Below are 22,566 nucleotides of genomic sequence, written 5' to 3' on the forward strand. Positions count from 1 at the left end.
CAATTTCTTTTAAGGCATAGTCTTACTGTTAATAACGGACTTGTTGTCTTATAATAAATTTTGCCTACAAATGAATAAATATGCACAACAATTACAAGCGGTTACAACTGCTCATATGTCTTGCACATGGCTTTTACGAATTTCTAGGGAAAAATAAACTAATAAAGAAATTATATCTAACACTTGGACAAATTTCAAATTCAAATCTGACTCAGCTGATACATGTGCGATGCACATGGCAACCTTGTGCCTTAGCCGAATTTCCATCTTCCAACACTTGGAATAATGTTTGCTGCTTTCCAACACGTATAATATGTCCCAGCTACTGCCCATGCCATTCCTTCATGCCACTGTCATGCCTTGCTCTCGTTTATCTAATGCCAGTGTGTCACGATCCAAACTGGACCATGAGTGACACCCACACTTAACCTCCTAGGTGAGAGAATCAACGATATAAACCTTAACTTACATTAACGATTCAACTTATAAACCACGACAATAATGCGGAAGCTCAATCTTATTAAAGTCAGAAATAACAAAAGCCACTAAAATCTATTACATAACGTTCCCCAAAATCTGAAAGTCATCACATTAAGGACATCTAAATTCTAAAACTAAGTCTGGAAATGTCAAACACCAGAATAAATAAATAACAAAATGTGTCTGAAAATTAAGGACACCATGCCATAACCGAGAGAATCCATCACGAGCTAGAAGGATAGCTCACCCTGAAATCTTATGAAATGGAGACTAACTAGAGCTGAGATCGAGTCGAAGTCGGTGGAACACTCGCTGCACTCCACAAAATAAAACAAAGAAAAAAAATACAAGTAGGGGTCAATACAGGACAACATGTACTTAGTAGGTATCATCGGCCGACTCAAAATAGAAATCAATATGCATAAAGTAGTAGCAGGAAATCAACCATCCAAACCACAATAATTAAATGCATAGAAAACTTCACACATTACTCAATGACTATCAATCACTATTAAGAGTCTATCTATGATATAGAATAAAACCATAACCTACCTCAACCGAAGAACCGAAGTCAAGCAAGCTAATTCACCAATGAGTTTCCTTTCTTTGATGCCCCCGAACATTTCCAATCTATGAAATGCATAATATTCGTAAGCAAATGAATCCGTAGACACCTATATTACTATATCTCTAGCCTAGACCCAAAAACTCACCCAAATCTATAATCAATGTCCTAAATCTCAAGCCTATGATTACGCCGCAATTCTTCCAATTTCAAAATCTAATTATATTCATATAATAATGTATACCTAACATTCATATAATACCATATACCTAATATTCAATTAGGTATACTAATATGCAAAAACTAAAATCATAATACGGTATCAGAAAAAAAATAGTCCAAAGCATTGAAGCTAAATTAAGAAGTCATTAACGTTAATCCACCCCGTAAACCAAATTAGAGAACTAAATTTCATTCTGTACTCCTATATACTATTTTGTAATGATTGTCCAACATCACCATTTTTGCTATTCAATTTCCACCAAACTAATATAAATTATAAAGTAGTAGAAATAATTAATAGATTTCAATCCCTCCACACGTTCCTTTCAATAAAATAATAATTTTTTAAAGTAATAAGTAAATTGAAGCACACAATTTTCCATGTTAATGTACATTCAAGTTGAATGTTTACCTGCGCCGTTCTCAATATCTGCCGCCACACAATTCCAATTTCTCCTTCCTTAGAATTTTTTTTTCTACGGGGGAAGAAAATGATGAACATAAGGAAAAGTGATGAGCAATTTTTTTTCATATGATCCATAAATATATCCTTATTCGCTACGTTCTTTCTGATTCATTCGCTGAAGGTTGTCGCCGCAAGTAGGTTCCTCGTCCCTTCATTTCTTTTCTTTTCTAATCTTTTTGTACTACAATTCATAAACCCTATCCTTTTATTTTAATAATTGGTATAGAGTATTAAATAAATTATCAACTTAGCCCATTAATTAAATTAGTTATTTAAATTTACCCTCAACTAAATAACCATGGTTATCGAATAGTCCAAAGTACCCATTAAAAATTTACGGAATGAGCATTTTATGAAATAAAAAGCCCTAATACTCAAAATGACCTAATGGATCGTTACAACAAATACCAATTTACCCACCTTTCATCCCCTAATGGTCAAAAAAAGAGCGAGGGTTGAAAAGATTACTTGACTCGATGAACAAATGTGGATATCTTCCACGCATATCCGCCTCAGTCTCCCAAGTGGACTCCTCAACCGGACGATTCTTCCATTGAAGCTTCACAGACGCAATCTCCCTTGATCTCAACTTACGAACCTCCTTATCAAGAATAGCTATAGGCTCCTCCTCATAAGATAAATTCTCATCAAGTAAGACCGAATCCCAGCGAATAATATAGTTTCCATCATCATGATATTTCTTTAGCATAGACACATGAAACACTGGGTGCACTCCAGAAAAACCTGGAGGCAAACCCAATTAATATGCCACCTCTCCAACACGCTTAAGAACTTCAAACGGCCCAATATACCTCAGACTGAGCTTACCTCGCTTACCGAATCTCACCACACCCTTCATGGGTGAAACCTTCAACAACACTTGCTCTCCCTCTATAAACTCCATGTCCCTGACCTTTCGGTCTGCATACTCCTTCTGCCTGCTCTGAGCTGCTAGAAGCTTCTCCTGAATGAATTTCACCTTTTCTAATGATTCTCTCAAAAGATCAGTTCCCCAAGGTCTCACCTTAAACGCATCAAACCAATCAATAAGAGACCTACATCTTCTCCCATATAATGCCTCAAATGGAGCCATATCAATACTTGAGTGATAACTATTATTATATGAAAACTCTGCCAATGGTAGAGATTGATCCCAATGGCCACCAAAATCCATCACGCATGCACGAAACATATCCTCCAGCACTTAAATTTTCCTCTTAGACTGCCCATTGGTTTGAGGATGAAATGCAGTACTAAGATCCAATCTAGTACCTAACTCATCATGCAAGGTCCTCTAAAAGTTAGAAGTAAATTGCATACCTTTATCTGATATGATAGAAATTGGTACTCCATGTAATCGAACAGTCTCGTGGATATAGAGTTTGGCTAACTTCTCTGTATCATAAGTCACCTTGACTGGAATGAAGTGAACAGACTTAGTTAACCTATCAACAATTACCCATATCGAATTGAACTTACCCAATGTATTTGGAAGATCAACCACAAAATCCATTGCAATCCTTTCCCACTTCCATTCAGGAGTGGGCATTCTTTGAAGTGTCCCTCCAGGACTTTGGTGCTCATATTTTACCTGTTGACAATTTGGACAATGGGCAACAAAATTAACAATGTCACACTTCATTCTGCTCCACCAATAATGATGTCTCAGATCGCGATACATCTTGGTTGTACCAGGATGTATAGAGTACCTCAAACTATGAGCCTCTACAAGAATAGTCTGAATTAAATTATCAATACGGGGCACACAAACGCGCCCCTTAATCCTTAAGATGCATTCCTCATCGATCATCGCCTCTTTGGCCTCTCCCTGCAAGACCATATCACGAATCCGTCTCAGCTTCTCATCATCAAACTATTTTTCTTTAATCTTGTCAAGGAAATAAGATCTTGCCTCCACACAGGCCAAGAATCCTCCTTTCTCCGTTACTTTCAACCTCATAAAGTTAATACCCAAAGTTTTAACCTCTCTAGCCAATGGAAGTTTGGAAACCTGCAAATGAGCTAAACTTCTCATGCTCTATACTTTTCTGCTTAAGGCATCGGTCACTACATTAGCTTTTCCCGAGTAATAAATAATAGTGATATCATAGTCCTTCAGTAATTCCATCCACCTCCTCTGCCTCAAATTCAAGTCTCTCTGAGTGAACACATGTTGTAAACTGCGATGATCTGTATACACTTCACACTTTACCCTATATAGATAATGTCTCCATTGCATTAATACGAATACAACCATAATCAACTCTTAATTATGAGTGGGGTAATTATGTTCATGCACCTTCAATTGCCTTGAAGTATAGGCAATTACATTTTTCTCCTGCATTAGCACTGCACCTAAACCAAAATATGATGCATCACAATAAATAATGAAATTCTTACCTTCTACTGGAAAAGCAAGAATTAGTGCAGTAGTCAATAAGGTCTTGAGTTTCAGAAAACTTTCTTCACACCCGTACGACCACATAAATGGAAATTTCTGCTTGGTTAGATTGGTCAGCTGGGAAGCAATGAAAGAAAATTCCTTGATGAACCGACGGTAGTAGCTAGCCAACCCAACAAAGATCCTTACCTTTGAGACATTAGAGGATCTTGCCCAACTCTTCACTGCGCAATCTTCTGGGGATCCACCATCACTCCATCCTTAGAAACTACGTGCCCTAAGAAAGACACTAAATAAAGCCAGAACTCACACTTGGAGAATTTGACATATAGCCTTTTCTCCCTTAACAATCCCAGAACAATCCTCAGATGTTCTTCATGTTCTTTTCTGCTCTTTGAGTAGATCAATATATCATCAATAAAAATAATAACAAAAAGATCCAAATATGGCTTAAAGATTCTATTTATCAGACTCATGAAAGCAGAAGTCGCATTTGTAAGCCCAAAAGACATTACCAAGAATTCATAGTGTCCATACCAGGTTCGAAAAGTAGTCTTCGGTATATCTACTGCCCGTATTTTCAGCTGATGGTAACTGGACCTCAAATCAATTTTTGAGAAAACACAAGCACCCTCCAACTGATCGAATAAGTCATTAATGCGAGGAAGGGGATACTTATTTTTAATAGTCACCTTATTCAGCTGCCTATAGTCTATGCACATACGAAGGCTACTGTAGCATCCTCTTTGGGAGGATGCCACTTACGAAGCAAAATATAGTTTTTTTATAATGTCATAGTCAACACATTTAGAAAACTTATTTTGAAATTCTATTTCCAATTCAACACTAATGCGGATCCATAAAATACACAAAAATTAAACTAGTAATTATCACAAAACTATTATCTTCCTTTGTGCATAATGACAAGTCAAAGTATAAACCCAGCACATGGCATGACTTGAGTTAAAAGCACACTCCATAAATATCAAAACTAGTTACCCAGTTCAAGTTACAAGCATATGGTTTTGTTTTCACAAGCCTTTAAAATTTCATACATAAGTGCCACATGTATCCTGTACAAGTTCCCAAAATATTTACAAAATTAGATGCATATGCAGATGTGATCTTCACATGGGCTCCAAAAGTATACTCCAAATGGACATCTTCATAACTCGTCTCGCACATTACCTACGATAGAAAACAACTATCGCTAATCATAAAGCTTAGTAGTGTATAAACTTTGGGCTTAGAGCCATTAAACTCTTCCATTCCCTTAGTCGTCGTAGGTGGCTCAATAAGGTAAAACTAAGCCCAAGTGAACAAGTATATCAAAATATCGAATACAAACCTTGAAGAGTTCCAAAATATCAATATTAATATTCGAGGATTCAAGTATCAAGAAAGCTTACCATTCAATTCAAAAGAGTTGTCAAATAATCAATTTCGCCCAATATAAACGTCATGCCTTTACACTTAACACAATCAGTACCAAGACAGACCGAATCCCCAAAATCAAGAAGTACCGAAGCCCATATCAAGAAGGGTCTTCACCTAATATCAAGAGTATCAAGAACCATGTTGAAAGTGGATTTTCACTCATACTCGAAAATGGACGAAAATCTATCGTCAAGATGAAATATAAATCCAAAGTCAAGATGGGCAAGATCCGAATCGAGAGGCATGCCAATATAGAGGATAAGTCACTATAACATGAAGGACAAAGTCCCAACACGAATGCAAAATGATCAAGCAATTCGTACAAGGCGCGATTTTGCGAAAGTTTTACAATACTTGAGATAATAATCATATCACGATATAAGACAAAGAGTAAGAAAATAAACCATGAAGATACTTCAAATTTTGGGAAGTAAAATATTCCAAGTTCAAGTTTATACATGAACCTTGGCGTTTTAGCACATAACAAGTTCTACCACAACTCGGGGAGTTCAATTCATCTATGCCATAGACCAACCAAAATCCACTTCGTCAAACAATTCCCCTTAGCTTGTATAAGAGCATATACACCTTAAATACACAATAAAATACCTACTTAAGTTTAACAGTCTCATCATATCGAAACTAAATATGAAATCAATGAAAATCAGCCCAAACTATCAAAATAAGAGTTCTGGACAACCTACTGTCTTGTATTGTTGCTCAGTTTCAAAGAGGCAAATGGGGGAAATATGCTTTGTGGCCTCAATGAAAGTTTTTGACATGTGTCTTAGGGTCGCATAAAATTTAGAATCACCATCATATCAATTGTGTGCAAAATGATATGCCCAAAATATCAACAGTAGTCCATGTAGGATTTCCAAAACAAAATCTGGGCAGCACCTTCCCTATACTTCATCACCATTTTTCGAGAAGATAAAAGAAAAAATGAGTTTTATAGCCTAAATGAAAGTTATATCCCTATAAAATTTCTTTTCAAAACATCTTGAATCACTCAAAATTAAGCTTTACACAAGGAGTTATACTAATATTACTAACGACAATCCCAACCAAAAACGAGTTTGCAAAACAAGGTTTATTCCCCCACTTATGACAAGAACAACGTATCAACAACATCAACAACAATATCATTAACTTTAACTTAAAAGGTAAAACCTTACCTTGCCAAAACTTGACCTCGAAAGCTTCTTAATCGCGGCTAAAAATTGGTGGCTGTTCGTTACCCTTGCTTGCTTCCCCAATCAGTTTATTTATGTTATTAAAAACCTCCATTTGATTGAAGAACACCTTAGATAATTAATTTACGGAACGAAATCGGAGCGGTTACCTTTTTTCCTTATTGCTGCCGTAGGTACTCTCTCTTATTCTCTATGTTTTCTTTCAAAACTCTAAGTGTAATTTTGTTGAAGAAATGACTTCTTAGTCATCTTAACATACATATATATGCTCCCTTAAAGTGTGACACATGGAAGCCCCTAGGGGTGACACGTGTCCAGCCCCTAGGGAGCCACCTCATCCATGTGCCCTATCTAAAGCTGCCACATGGCAGCGTCGGGGTCCACCCCAAGTAGGTGTGTCACCTATTTGGTCCAAGTAGGTGCTACGCCTCCTTTTCCCTCTTTCATGAGTTTGTAATCTCATCTCACTTTAAGAACCTATGTAATCCTTTCTACTTAAGCTCGACAATATACTCAAATAACTTTGTTATATAAGACATCCAAGTTGGTAGCTTACACAAGTAGGTTGATTACCTCGACCCATTATTTGGCCTCCAACTCCTTCCAAATCTCTCTAGACCTATTGTCAACCATCGTTACTCACATAGAACTTCATAGATAACATTGATCACATGGTAATCTTTTAGAAGAAAACATAAAAAGAAAATTGGGGTATTACAACTCTCTCCCCCTTAAGAAATTTCGTCTCGAAATTTACCTTATACTCAAAACAAATATGGATATTGAATTTTCATATCCTCTTCTCGCTCCCAGGTTGCTTCATTTCCAGAATGATTCCTCCAAAGGACTTTTACTAAAGGAAATTTCTTGTTTCTAAGCTCTTTTGTCTCACGGGCCAAGATTTGGATAGGTTCCTCATTATATGTCAAATCAGGACTTATCTCAATGGATTCGACAGGGAGAACATGAGATGGATCGGAGCGATATCTTCTAAGCATAGAAACATGGAAGACATTGTGGATTCTATCTAACTCCGGTGGAAGAGCTAGTTTATATGCAACTGGACCAACTCTCTCAAGTAATTCATATGGTCCAATAAATTAAGGACTAAGTTTCCCTTTTTGGCTAAATCTCATAATCTTCTTCCATGGAGAAACCTTTAAAAATACCTTATCTCCTACTTGATACTCAATTTCACGCCTCTTAAGATCAGCATAAGACTTTTGTCTATTTGAAGCAATTTTTAGATGATCCTTGATGACTTTTACCTTATCTTCGGTTTGTTGCACAATCTCAGGACCAACCAGTTTTTGTTCACCAACTTCACTCCAGCAAAGAGTTCTACACTTTCTCCCATATAAGGCTTCGTAGGGAGGCATGCCTATACCTGATTGGTAGCTATTATTATAATCAAATTTTTTCAAGGCTAGGTGTCTGTCCCAACTACCTTCAAATTCCATAATGCAAGCTCGAAGCATTTATTCAAAGATTTTAATCACCCTCTCGAATTGACCGTCTGTCTGAGGATGGAAAGATGTACTAAAGTTCAACCTAGTGCCCAAAGCTTCTTGCAATCTAGTCCAGAATCTAGATGTAAACCTTGGGTCTCGGTTAGATACAATAGAAACAAGAACTCCATGTAACCTCACAATCTCCTCAACATACAATTCTATAAGACGTTCAAGTGGGTAGTCCATCTTGATGGCAAAGAAATGAGCACTTTTGGTTATCCTATCAACTATAACCCAAATTGCATCATGATTTCTTTGAGTGCATGGAAGCCCAGAAACAAAGTCCATAGTTATTCTTTTCCATTTCCACTCAGGTATCAACAAGGTTTGTAACAAATCAGTCGAGACTTGATGCTCGGCCTTTATCTGTTGAAAAACTATCTCCGCAATGTCCTTCTTCATACCATTCCACCAGTAGTGTTCTTTAATGGTTTGGTACATTTTAGTACCTCAAGAATGCATTGCATATGGTGAAGTATGTGCTTCATCCAAAATTTCTTTTCTCAAATTGTCATCTTTAGGGACACAACCTGTTTTGATAAAGTAGAACACCATCCTCCCATAATTTAAAATCAAGCTTTTCTCCAATTTGATCTTCTTTGATCAATTTCACCATCTTCTCGTCTAACTTTTGTGCATCTTTCACCTGTTCAAGTAGAACTGGTTTGACTTGCAAACCGGCAGAAATAGAGCCATCAGAGTTAAATACAAGACAAGCATTCATGGCTCTCAATTTAACAAACAAAGGCATGTGGCTTAGCGATAAACTAGCAAGAGCTTTACGACTTAGAGCATCTACTACCACATTGGCTTTACCCGAATGATAATCGATTATGAAGTCATAATATTTGATGAGTTCAAGCCATCTATGTTACCTCAAATTTAATTCTTTCTGTGTACCCAAGTACTTCAAACTCTTGTGATCAGTAAATATGTGACATTTTTTGCCATATAAGTAATGCCTCCAAATTTTCAAGGCAAACACTATGGAAGCGAGCTCAAGGTCATGAGTAGGATAGTTCAATTCATGTGGTTTCAATTTTCGATAAGCATACGCAACCACTTTTCCTTCTTGCGTCAAGACACAACCCAAACCACAAAATAGAGGCGTCACTATATATCACATATTCCTTTCCTTCAGTTGGTGGAGTAATTATAGGAGCTTGTGTTAATAAGGATTTGAGCTTTTCAAAACTCTCCTGGCATTTGTCATCCCATACAAACTTGACATCCTTTCTCAAGAGTTTAGTCAAAGGGGAGCCTATAATGGAGAAGCCTTTGACAAACCTTCTATAGTATCCCGCTAAACCCAAGAAACTCCTTATTTCAGTTGGACTTTTAAGTGGTTTCCATTCAAAAATAGCTTGAATTTTACTAGGATCCACTTTCACACCTGCCGCCGACACAATATGTCCCAGAAAGGCCACTTCACAGAGCTAAAATTCATATTTAGAAAGCTTGGCATAAAGCTTCTTCTCTTGCAGAATTTGCAAAACAATTCAAAGATGCTTTCCATGATCTTCACTATTCTTGGAGTATATTAAAATATCATCTATAAAAACCACTACAAATTGATCAAGATAAGGCTTAAACACGCGATTCATCAAATCCATAAATTCCGTGGGAGCATTCGTCAACCCAAATGGTATCACCAAAAATTCATAATGGCTATACCGAGTCCTAAAGACAGTTTAAGGAACATCATTTTCCCTTACCCATAGTTGGTAATACCCATACCTTAAGTCAATTTTTGAGAACAAACTAGCACCTTTTAACTGGTCAAATAAATCATCAATCCTAGGCAGTGGGTATTTATTCTTAATGGTTACCTTGTTCAATTGCCGGTAATCAACACAAAGCCTAAAAGTCCCATTTATTTTCACAAATAGAACAGGAGAACCCTAGGGGGAAACACTCGGGCGAATAAAACCTTTCTCAAGGAGTTCTTGTAATTTATTTTTCAACTCTTTCAGTTCTGCTGTAGCCATTCGATAAGGCGTCACAGAGATAGGAGTAGTTCCAGATACAACCTTTATAGGAAATTCAACCTCTTTTTTCGGGGCAGTCCGGAAAGATTTTTAGGGAAGACATCAGGAAATTCACACCCCACGAGCATATCCTCAAGGCTTTTACTTTCTAAGAGTGTATCAAATATATGAGCAAGATAAGCTTCACAGCCTTGTCTAACCATCTTCCTTGACACCACTGCAGAGATGATATTAGATGTCATTGATCTTTCATCTCAAACAATGATGTGTGAAGGTGAAGGAGCTCTAAAGGTCACATGCTTTGACCTACAATCAACTACCGCATGGTATCTATAAAGCCAATCCATACCGATAATGACATCATAGTCTTGGAAAGGCATTTCAATTTAATGAGCAGGAAAGACTAGATTTTGAATCACCAAGGGAGAACCTCGATAGATTTGATTGCAAACAACTTATTGACCCAAAGGACTTTGGACAAGCACCCCATAATCGAGTCTCACAGATTTCACATTTTCAGGAAAAGACAATGATGAGCAAACATACGAATGTGTAGAACTAGGATCAAATAATGTAACAACATATAAGTTGAATAAGTAAAATTTACCAAAAACCACATCTGCTCCATCTTGGTCATCCCTCTGTCTCATCGCATAAGCTCATGCTGTAGCTCTTGACCCATGAGCTTGATTGGCTGCACCTACACCTGTTTCTTATCTGTTTCTAGATCTTGCACCTCTATTCCCTTGAGAGAGAGGGGTAATAGGTTTTTGAACCGAGCCTTCCGTATGCGGAGAAGAAGTGGAGTTAGAATTAGGACAATCCCTCATTTTATGATCGAAGATCCCATAATTAAAATAAGTGCCAGAAGCTCATCTACAGGTACCAAAGTGATTCTTTCCACATTGTGTACAAGTAGGTATACGAGTCTTGCCTTGGCCATAGCTTGGAGCGCTGGCAGTAGAGAAACTTGATCTATTCTGCTTATGTTGGGCTAACTTGCAAAAAGTATTAGCTTTGGAACTGTCAAACCTCCCTCTTTTTGATGGACCTCCTAAATCTGCATAAGCTTTCCTAAACTTGTATTCATTTCTACCAGCTTGTTCTTTGTCGATCCTTTCCCAAGTAAGACCACTTGAAACTAATTTACAAAAGTTTTCATGTTGTAGGATCGCTACAGATTTTCTGATAGAATCATTCAAATCATTTTCGAATCGCCTGCACTTATCTTTTTCATTATTAATAATACCCACAGCATAGCGGGAAAGCCCAAGAAACTTCTGCTGATATTCATCGATAGACATACTTCCTTGCTCTAAATTTAAGAATTCTTTTTTCTTTGAATCATGATAAGTAGGTGGGACATACTTCTTATAAAATTCTTTCACAAAATCATTCCAAGTAAGAACAGGAGGTTTTGCTCTGGCATTCGGTACACTTACCTACCAATCATATGCATCTTTTTGTAACAGTGAGACAACATACTTAAATTTGGCAGCGTCTGAACCCTCTAACTGCTCGAACACTCTTTCAATCCATTCCAACCACTGCTCGTCATCTATAGGGTCAACAGTGCCTTCAAACTCAACTCCACCCATTTTTCTCATTTTCTCAAAGTTCATTTCATCAGGGTCAGGCACTCTTCTAGCCGTGTGACAAAAGAAAATGACCATTTGTTGAAAAGAGGGATTAACAGCGGGGGCACTATGACTCATTTGAGGGTGTGGCCCAACTCTCATACTTTGATTACTTTCCGCTTCATATCCACTTGTACTGGGAGGATTAGAATCAGAAAAATGTTCTCCAACCCCTTCTTGTTGGTGAAGTTGGGCATTAGAGGTATTTAAACCCTCACGAGCGGCTTACATAAGTCTATTAGAAGTAGAAGATGCCACGACTTGATTTCTTATAAGGGACGATCACATTGCATTAGGGATATGTACATGATGCATATGCACTATATACAAAAACAACATGTAACAAAAACAAACAGTATACCAACAAGTCACAATAAAAGTCCTAGAATCATAAATCTATGCTCTGATACCAACACTTGTAGTATCCCCTTTGGGAGGATGCCACTTACGAAGCAAAAGATAGTTTTTTTTATAATCTCAAATAGTTAACACATTTAGAAAACTTGTTTTGAAATTCTATTTCCAATTCAACACCAATGAGGGTCCATAAAATACACAAAACTCAAACTAATAATTATCACAAAATGATTATCTTCCTTTGTGCATAATGACAAGTCAAAGTATAAATCCAGTATATGGCATGACTTGAGTTAAAAACACACTCAAAAAATAGCAAAACTAGTCACCCAATTCAAGTTACAATTATATGGTTTTGTTTTCACAAGCCTTCAAAATTTCATACATAAGTGCCACATGTATCCTGTACAAGTCCCTAAAATATTTACAAAACTAGATGCATATGCAGATGTGATCTTCACATGGGCTCCAAATGTATACTCCAAATGGCCATCTTCACAACTCGTCCCACACATTACCTACGACAGAAAATAACTATCGCTAAGTATAAAGCTTAGTGGTGTATAAACTTTGGGCTTGGAGCCATTAAACTCTTCAATTTCCTTGTTTGTCGCAGAAGGCTCAATAAGGTAAAAGTAAGCCTAAGTGAGCAAGTATATCAAAGTATCGAATACAAACCTTGAAGAGTTTCAAAATATTAATATTAATATTCGAAGATTCAAGTATCTTGAAAGCTTATAATTCAATTCAAAAGAGTTGTCAAATAATCAATTTCGCCCAATATATAGGTCATGCCTTCAACTAAGCACAATCAGTACCAAGGCGGACCGAATCCCCAAAATCAAGAAGGACCGAAGCCCATATCAAGAAGGTTCATCATCCAATATCAAGAGAATCAAGAACCATGTTGAAAGTGGCTTTTCACTCGTACTCGAAAATGGACGAAAATCCATCGTCAAGATGAAATATAAATTCAAAGTCAAGATGTGCAAGATCCGAATCGAGAGGCATGCCAATATCAAGTACAAGTCACTGTAACATAAAGGACAAAGTACCAACACGAATGCAAAATGATCAAGCAATTCGTACAAGTGAGTGATTTTGCGAAAGTTTTACAATACTTGAGATAATAATCATACCACGAAATAAGACAAAGAGTAAGAAAATAATCCATCAAGATACTTCAAATTTTGGGAAGTAAAATATACGAAGTTCAAGTTTATACACGAACCTTGGCGTTTTAGCACATAACAAGTTCTATCAAACCTCTAGGAGTTCAATTCATTTACGCCATAGACCAACCAAAGTCCACTTCGACAAACAATTCCCCCACTACTAAAAACTGGTAAAAAATGACGAAACTAATAGCAACAGACTGCGTCGCTCAAAAAAGCGACGGCATTTGAGACGCAGTCCGTCGCTTTTTTTTTGTAAAAAATAATTTAATTTTTTTTATAAATAGCGACGGACAGAGACTATATGTCTGTCGCTATTTTTGGCAGATTTTTAAAATATATTTAAAAATTAATTATAAAATAAAATAACGACGGAGTCCGTCGCTTTTAATTGAAAATAATTAAATATAATTTAAATATAGAATCTCCGTCCGTCGTATTTTATTATATTTTATTTATCATTTTTTTTAAAATAAGCGACGGACAGCGTCTCTTAGTCCGTTGCTTATTTGGTCAAAGTCGGTCAAATATTTTAAAAAAGCGACGGACAGGGCGACACTGTCTATCGCTTCATCTGAAATATTTCAAAACAGAGACCCGTCTTTTTTCTCATTTTTGATCTCTCTCTCTCTCTCTAAACCCTCCCCCTTCTCTCTAAAAATTCCACCCCACCCCCTCACCACCGGTCGCTGCTGCCACCGCCATGCCCTCCCCCGTCGCCGTTGTTGCCGCCGCCCCTCCCTACTGTCAACCTCTCTCTCTCTCCGTATTGTTAATAAGGTTAGTTAGTTGTAGGGTTTTAATTTGGAAAAAAAATATTAATTTGTTGATTTGTTAGTTAATTTATTTTATTTAATTTGTTTAATGTATGTTATTAACATAGCTAATTTTTATATGTGATTTTGAATTGGTGAATGTTAAAAATTAGATTTTAGGTCTTTTGTTTGAGTTGAGATTTTTTTTTTGAATTAAATTGTGAATTACATATATTTTTTGGAGTTGGAATTAAAGTGTTGTTGATATTCAAATGTTATGTTAAGTTGGTTAGTTCTTGAAGTGAGAATATGAATGAAAATTTTAGGGCCTTAGTTTGAATTGTGGTTTTTTTTAATTAGATTGTGAATTGGGTATTGTGTTAGTTGGACTTGAAGTGTTTTTGAAGATAAAATTATGGTTAGAACATGAACTAATTAGAAATTAGGATTTCTTATGTTTGGAAGATATTCAAGTTAGAAAAACATTGGGTTGAATGATTTTTGATGTTTGGAAGATATTCAAGTTATGAACTTGAACTTTAGGATTTTTGAACTTAGAATATTTTTTTGGTTTGTATAAATTGTGAACTTTAGACTTTGGAACTAATTAGGACTTAGATGCTTGAATTTTAGGATACTTGAATATAATATAGAACTTGACCTTAGAACTTGAATTTTGAAACTTGAACTTGAAATTTTGTTGACTTTTGAAATCTTGTTGAATTGTAGTATTTATGAACAAATTAAGCTAATTAGAGTTAGACCATATTCATAGTCATGAAATTAAACTTTAGGAATTTTGGAAGTGGAACTTTGAAATTTTTAGGTTTGTATATGTTTGAATTCTTTAAGCTTTAGAAGTAACTAGAACTTAGACTTTAAAACTAATTAATTAGAACTTTATGTTGTCATGAACTTGAACTTTAATTAGATATTTGAATACTCCTATTTTTGAACTTTAATTTGTATATACTTGAAACATGTAATTTTATTCTTATTTAACTTAGAACATCTGACTTGAATTAATTAGAACTTGAATTATTTATAATTTGAACTTAATTATAAGTTGAGTTAATTATAAGTTGAACTTAATTATAACTTGAATTTAATTATTATATGAATTAATTAATTAGAACTTGAATTAAATAGAATTTGAACTTAATAATTATAAGTTGAATTAATTATAAGTTGATCTTAATTATTATATGAATTAATTAATTATAACTTGAATTAATCATAACCTGAATTTAACTAATATATGAATTAATTAATTATAACTTGAATTAATCATAACTTGAACTTAACTAATGTATGAATTAATTAATTATAACTTGAATTAATCATAACTTGCACTTAATTATTATATGAATTAATTAATTATAACTTGAATTAATTAGAATTTCAACTTAATTATAAATTGAAATAATCATAACTTGAACTTAATTATTATATGAATTAATTAATTATAACTTGAATTAATTAGAATTTATAATCTCGATGAATTGTAGTCATTATGAACTAAATATATGCAATTTTGTAGATGGATCATCGTTTGTGGATGTATAACATGCATTATGAAGTTGGTGGTGGTTTGAAACCTGAATTTATTGACAGTGTAAGAAGTTTTATCTATCATGCCATGACACTTGATGTTTTTTAGCGAAATGGATTGGTTAGGTGTCCTTGTCGTGAATGTAGGTGCTTGAAATTGTTTAATCCAGATATAGTTATGGTTCATTTGTATGGTAATGGATTTAAGCCTAGATATTTTGTATGGGTTAATCATGGAGAAATAGATGGATTGAATAATATATTTTATAATCTGCTGCCCATGGATGAATATAATATGCTTGCACCACATCGTCAAATTAGTGTTGAACATGATAGGGTTCTACATGATAGAGTTCAACATTATACAATTCAACATGATAGAGTTTATGAAATGATTAATGATGCGTTCGGGGTTCAAGGTGGGATGAAACCCGAATAATATTTTGATGAAACTCCTAATGAAGAAGCAAGACGCTTCTATCAACATTTTGAAGAGGCTAGTCGTCCACTATGTGAAGGGAGTCTGCATTTATCTTTGTCAGTTGCAGTCAGGTTAATGAATATTAAATCAGATTGGAGTGTTCCTCATGCGGCTATGAACTCAATGGTTGATCTTTTGGGCGAACTGGTTAATCCTGAGTTTAACATACCTAAGAACTTCTATCAGGCAAAGAGATTGGTTTCCAAGTTAGGATTGTCGTATGATAGAATTCATTTTTGTGTTAATGGCTGCATGCTGTTCGACAAGACTGATAGTGAATTAAAAAATTGTAAGTTTTGTGGACAAGCTCATTATAAGACGACTCCTACTGGAAAGATGGTCCCAATTAAGGTGATTCATTATTTATCTCTTATTCCCAGATTAAAGAGGTTGTATGCATCGATGAGGTCTGCCCCACATATGGCATGGCACCATGAATATAGAAGGCCGCCGGGTGTCTTGTCACATCCATCTGACGGAGAAGCATGGAAACATTTTGATAATATGTATCTTGATTTTGCTAGTGAATCAAGAAATGTACGAATGAGGTTGTGTGCAGATGGCTTCACACCATTCTCTAATGCTGCCTCACCTTATTCTTGCTAGCCTATATTTCTTACCCCGTACAACCTTCCTCCTGAAATATGCATGACATGTTCGTACATCTTTATAAGTTGTGTTATTCCAGGTCCTCGCAATCCTAAAAGTTTGATTGATGTCTATCTACAACCATTGATAGATGAACTTAAACAATTATGGTTTGAAGGAGTAGTGACTTATGATATATCAACTAAGCAGAATTTTGTTATGCGTGCTGTTTTAATGTGGACTATTAATGATTTTCCTTCATACGGAATGTTGTCTAGTTGGATGATTGCTGAAAAGCTTGCTTGTCCTCATTGCATGGAACATAGTAAGACATTCACCTTAAAGCATGTAAGAAAAAAATTCATGGTTTGATTGTCATCGTCAATTCTTGCCAATGAACCATGAGTTTAAAAAGATGAAACATGCATTCAAAAAAATAGGGTTGAAAATGACCCTCTACCTCCATCACTGACAGGATAACAAATTTGGGAGAGAGTTTCTCAATTGCCTAAAGTTACAAAAACTCCACCATCTAGACTTTTGGATATGGTGTTGAACATAATTGAACCAAACAGAGCATATTCTAGAAGTTGCCGTATTAGAAGGATAATCTCCTACGACATAATCTTGATGTGATGCATATTGAGAAAAATTATTTTGACAATTTGTTTAACACAATGATGGATGTTAAGGGCAAGACAAAAGACAACACAAGAGCTAGAATGGACTTACAAAAATACTGTAGGAGAAAAGAATTGTGGTTGCAAGAATTATAAAATGGTAAAACTGTAAAGCCTAAAGCCAGTTATTCATTCATATTAGATGAGAAACGTGATATATGTGAGTGGATTAAAATTTTGAGAATGCCAGAGGGATATGCTTCGAATTTGGGTAAGCGAGCAGATCTGAATGAAGGAAAGTTAATAGGTATGAAAAGCCATGATTGTCATGTATTCATGGAAACATTGATTTCTATCGCTTTTAGTCATCTACCTGACAGGATATGAAAGCCAATCATAGAGGTAAGTCTTTTCTTTAGAGATTTATTTTCTGAAAAGTTGTTGGAGAGTAGTTTAGATAGGATGGAGGAAAATATTGTTGTTATTACTACAAAGCTAGAGAAGATTTTTCCATGTGTTTTTTTTTGATGTGATGGACCATCTTCCGATTCATCTTGTTAAAGAAGCCCGCCTTGGAGGTCTAGTTCAAATAAGGTGGATGTATCCATTTGAGAGGTAATATTTTTCTTATATAAGTAATTAATTTATTCTTCTTATATATACTATAATTATTAGTTAATATATATTTAGGAAAATTGGAAGCTGCAAACAAATAATTAAACAGAGAGAAAAAAATCGAAGGCTCAATTGTTTAGTCTCATATTGCGAGAGAAACTGGTGACTTTTATTCCTATTACTTTGGGAATAAAGTTCCATGCAGGAGAAATATGACTAATTGCAATGATGAAGGTGATAGTAATCCGATGTCTCCATCGATTTTAATTTTTAATCATTGTGGTCGAGGATCTAAACAGCGTGGAAGACGAAGCTTCACTAACTTGGAAAGAAAATCAGCTGTGACCCATGTATTGCTTAACTGTCCAGAAATTCAGTCGTATCTTAAGTAAGTAGGAAATTAATTTATCAAATTACATATTAATAACTGATTACTAACTATCAAAATTGTACATATCACTATGAGCACGTTCGTAAGCACATGGAGCAATGAAGCCATATATACGAGGTTTTTCAAATGGCTAAAGGATTATGTAAGTGTAAAAGTTTATTTTGAATCAATAGGTATAATGTTTTAACCTTATAGTAAATTGTATTATTTTGAAATCAATTTGTAGGTTTATGATGAATACTCAAGTGTCGAACATTTGCCATTTGTGAGAGAGATCGCACTCGGGCTTGCATCTCATATTCATACAATGAATAAATATTGTGTGAATGGTTTTAAGTTTCAAACTAAAGAAGTTTCTATGCACAAGAAAACCAATAATAGTGGTGTGTGCATTTAAGGTGATGTCGATGGTAATGGCCAAATTATAGAATATTATGGTGTCATTCAGGAGATTATTGAAGTAACATATTCAGGCTGGCCTAAAAAAGATAGTATTGTTTCGATGTAAGTGGTTCGACCCATCACACAGAGGCACAAGGGTGGACCAATAACATAATATAATTGAAGTTAAGCACACCAGAAAATATGGAAGTTATGATCCTTTCATCATTGCCTAAAATGCTAAGCAAGTCTATTACGCTCCATATCTATTGCGTAGAGATAAGGCTGATTGGTGGGTTGTTATTAAGACAGAGCCTGTGGGATGAATTGAAATTGAGAATGTATTATATGTGGCGTACCAAAATGATGTTGCACTTGTTCAACGACAAGTTGATGTCGAGTTGGAAACCACACTAGAACATCCTCAACACATAGTAGAAGAGGTTTCCGATGATGAACTTATAATGCCAAATGTTGAGGAAGAAGTAAACGAGGAATATGAATTATTTGAGGGGAAGGAATGCATTGACAATGAATATGAAACATCTGAGGAGGACGAATGGAAAGATGACAAAAATGAAACAAGTGAGGAGGAATAGAGTGGTAGATTATCACTAGTATGTAAGTTATTTATTTCTCTAACCCTAAATTTAATCAACTATGTGGTTTTTATATATTGTATTGTTACTTTACATGCAGATGTCATCTGGTGATGGTGATAGATCCCGGGATCATCTTGGTGTTAGCCATTCTAGTAGAAGTAAAAAGAAGTCTAGGAGACCTGTTGATCCTGAGGATATCCCAGGACATATTTCTTCAGCGTCGGAGATGCAGCACCGCCGAGCTAGTCCTAGTACACATATTCATATTATGCCTTTTGGGACTATAGATCCTTTAGTTTACCATAGTCACTTCCTCCGACCACGCGGCGCTTCTTCTTCTTCACAGGTCATATATACTTCATATGATCAGACCTACCATTTACCCACAGAGGTTATTTCTCGACCCCCGAGAGTATCATCTTCTTCTACTCCATCTCCCGGATCTCAGTGTCCTCACATATCTAATCGAGACTTAGAGATTCTATTGTTGAGACTGACACTCCCACAACATCACCTACACCTTCTTCTGCTGCTAGAACAGAGGCATTACATGATGTGTTTGGGTTAGCTCCTCGGAAGAGGGACAGACTTGGGAGAGTCATGATTGAGCCTGATGGATCCTCGTAAGTTTAATGTTTTATTTATTTATTATTGCTAGATTAATAACTTATTAATGATAGAGTTACATGTTTATTATGTGTCTTGCAGGTGGCATCCTTCGAAGGATGCTGCTAGGGCTCTTCAGGAGAGTGTTAGGAGGCTATATACTGAGCCCTATCATTCTTGGAGGGAGATTCCAAACAATATTTGCAAGGCAATGTTTAATGAATTCAAGGTATATATATGTTTAAATCTAGTTTTTTAAGTTACGTTTAATATTTTTACTATACTTTACTTAACTAATTATTTCATGTTATTCATTTTTTTCAGACTTTATGTACTTGAGAGACGAGGTACAATATGGTCATTGCGACCACTTTTAAAAGAAAAGCGAGCGCCAGACTGTCTAGCTTAAGTTATAATAAGTTATAATCAATATATAATTTTATTCATTTTAAGTGTTTATTTGTTATTATGTATTTTGCAAATTTTGTTTGTTGTTATTTGTGTTTGAATGAGCTAAATCGAATACAATTGAATTGAATTTTGATTGCAAGTGGGCAACAGAAACTGCAAGTTTCTACAGTCAAAAGTTTTACAGAAAAAGCGACGGACAGGGTCCTTTAGTCCGTCGCTTTTCTGGTTTTTTTAAAAATATTTTTCCAAAAAAGCGATGGACAGGGTCCTTTAGTCTGTTGCTTTTCTGGTTTTTTGTTTTTCTATTTTTCTTGAAAACCGACGGACAAAAGGACCCTGTCCGTCGCTTTTCTGGAAAAATTTCAGATAAACAAAGCGACGGATGGAGACTAAATGTCCGTCACTTTGGATTAAATAATTTCTTTTTAAAAAAAAATAAAAAGACAGAGTCTGTCATTTTTTTTATATATATTTTTAATTAAAAAAATTAGGAGCGACGTAGTCCGTCGCTTTTTATGACCCTATCCATCGCTCCTTCAAAAGCGTCGAGCAAAAAAGCGATGACAGTGACTGCGTCGCTTTTGTCGCTTTTCCGTCGAGTTTGACAAAAAAAGCGACGCAGTCCGTCGCTTTTTTGCTTCGCTTTTTGGCAGTTTTTTAGTAGTGCCCTTAGCTTGTATAAGAGCATATACAACTTAAATACACAATAAAATACCTACTTAAGTTTAACAATCTCATCATATCGAAACTAAACATGAATTGTTGCTCAATTTCAAAGGGGTAAATGGGGGAACTAGTCTTTGTAGCCTCAATGAAAGTTATTTACATGCGTCTTAGGGTCACATAAATTTTTTAATAACCCCCATATCAATTGTGTACAAAATGATATGCCTAAATTACCAACAGCAGTCCATGTAGGATTTCCAAAACAAAATCTGGGTAGCACCTTCCCTATACTACATCACCATTTTTTTGAGAAGATAAAAGCAAAATGGGTTTTATAGCCTAAATAAAAGTTATATCCCTACGAAATAGCTTTACAAAACATCTTGAATCACTCGAAATGAAGCTTTACACAAGGAGTTATAATAATATTACTAACGACAATCCCATCCAAAAACGGGTTTGCAAAATAAGGTTTATTCCCCAACTTTCGACAAGAACAACGTATCAATAATATCAACAACAATATCATTAACTTCAACTCGAAAGGGAAAACCTTACCTTGCCAAAACTCGACCTCGAAAGCTCCTTAATCGCGGCTGAAAATTGGTGGCTGCTCGTTACCCTTGCTTGCTGCCCCAATCAGTTTATTTACGTTATTAAACACCTCCATTTGATTGAAGAACACCTTAGATAATTAATTTACGAAACGAAATCGGAGCGCTTACCTTTTTTCCTTGTTGCTGCCGTAGGTACTCTCTCTTATTGTCTAAGTTTTCTCTCAAACTCTAAGTGTAATTTTGCTGAAGAAAAGACTTCTTAGTTATATTAACATACATATATATTTTCCCTTAAAGTGTGACACGTGGAAGCCCCTAGGGTGACACGTGTCTAGCCCTTAGGGGCATCACATCAGCCATACGCCCAATCTAAAACTGCCAGTGGCAGCGTGGGGTCCACCCCAAGTAGGTGCTACACCTCTTTTTTCCTCTTCCATGGGTTTGTAATCTCATCTCACTTTAAGAACCTATGTAATCCTTGCTACTTAAGCTCGACATGTACTCAAGTAGCTTTGTTATGTAAGACATCCAAGTTGGTAGCTTACGCAAGTAGGTTGATTACCTCGACCCATTATTTGGCCTCCAACTCCTTTCAAATCCCTCTAGACCTATTTCCAACCATCGCTACTCACATAGAATTTCATAGATAACATGGATCACATAACAATCTTTTAGAAGAAAACATAAAAAGAAAATTGGGGTGTTATAACTCTCCCCCCTTAAGAAATTTCGTCTCGAAATTTACTTTATACTCAAAACAAATGTGGATATTGAATTTGCATATCCTCTTCTCGCTCCCAAGTTGCTTCATTGCCAGAATGATTCCTCCAAAGGACTTTTACTAAAGGAACTTTCTTGTGTTTAAGCTCTTTTGTCTCATGGGCTAAGATTTGGATAGGTTCCTCAT

General features: G+C 35.6%; 1 protein-coding gene and 1 non-coding gene across 2 annotated transcripts; one reads left to right on the plus strand and one right to left on the minus strand.

The window, feature by feature from the left end:
- Window positions 1-1,750: 1,750 nt before the first annotated feature.
- Window positions 1,751-1,847, plus strand: LOC129875388 (small nucleolar RNA R32/R81/Z41). Its single transcript, XR_008763182.1, has one exon. It is a non-coding gene; the product is annotated as a small nucleolar RNA R32/R81/Z41 (small nucleolar RNA).
- A 9,291-nt stretch (window positions 1,848-11,138) lies between these two features.
- LOC129872477 (uncharacterized) lies at window positions 11,139-11,864 on the minus strand. Its single transcript, XM_055947461.1, has 2 exons — window positions 11,793-11,864; window positions 11,139-11,708 (listed from the first exon to the last, which is right to left on the minus strand). The coding sequence occupies exons 1-2, from the start codon at window positions 11,862-11,864 to the stop codon at window positions 11,139-11,141; spliced, it is 642 nt and encodes a 213-aa protein (XP_055803436.1).
- Between the last annotated feature and the right edge of the window lie 10,702 nt (window positions 11,865-22,566).

Source organism: Solanum dulcamara, chromosome 11, assembly GCF_947179165.1.
Source record: "Solanum dulcamara chromosome 11, daSolDulc1.2, whole genome shotgun sequence".
NCBI lineage: Eukaryota > Viridiplantae > Streptophyta > Magnoliopsida > Solanales > Solanaceae > Solanum > Solanum dulcamara.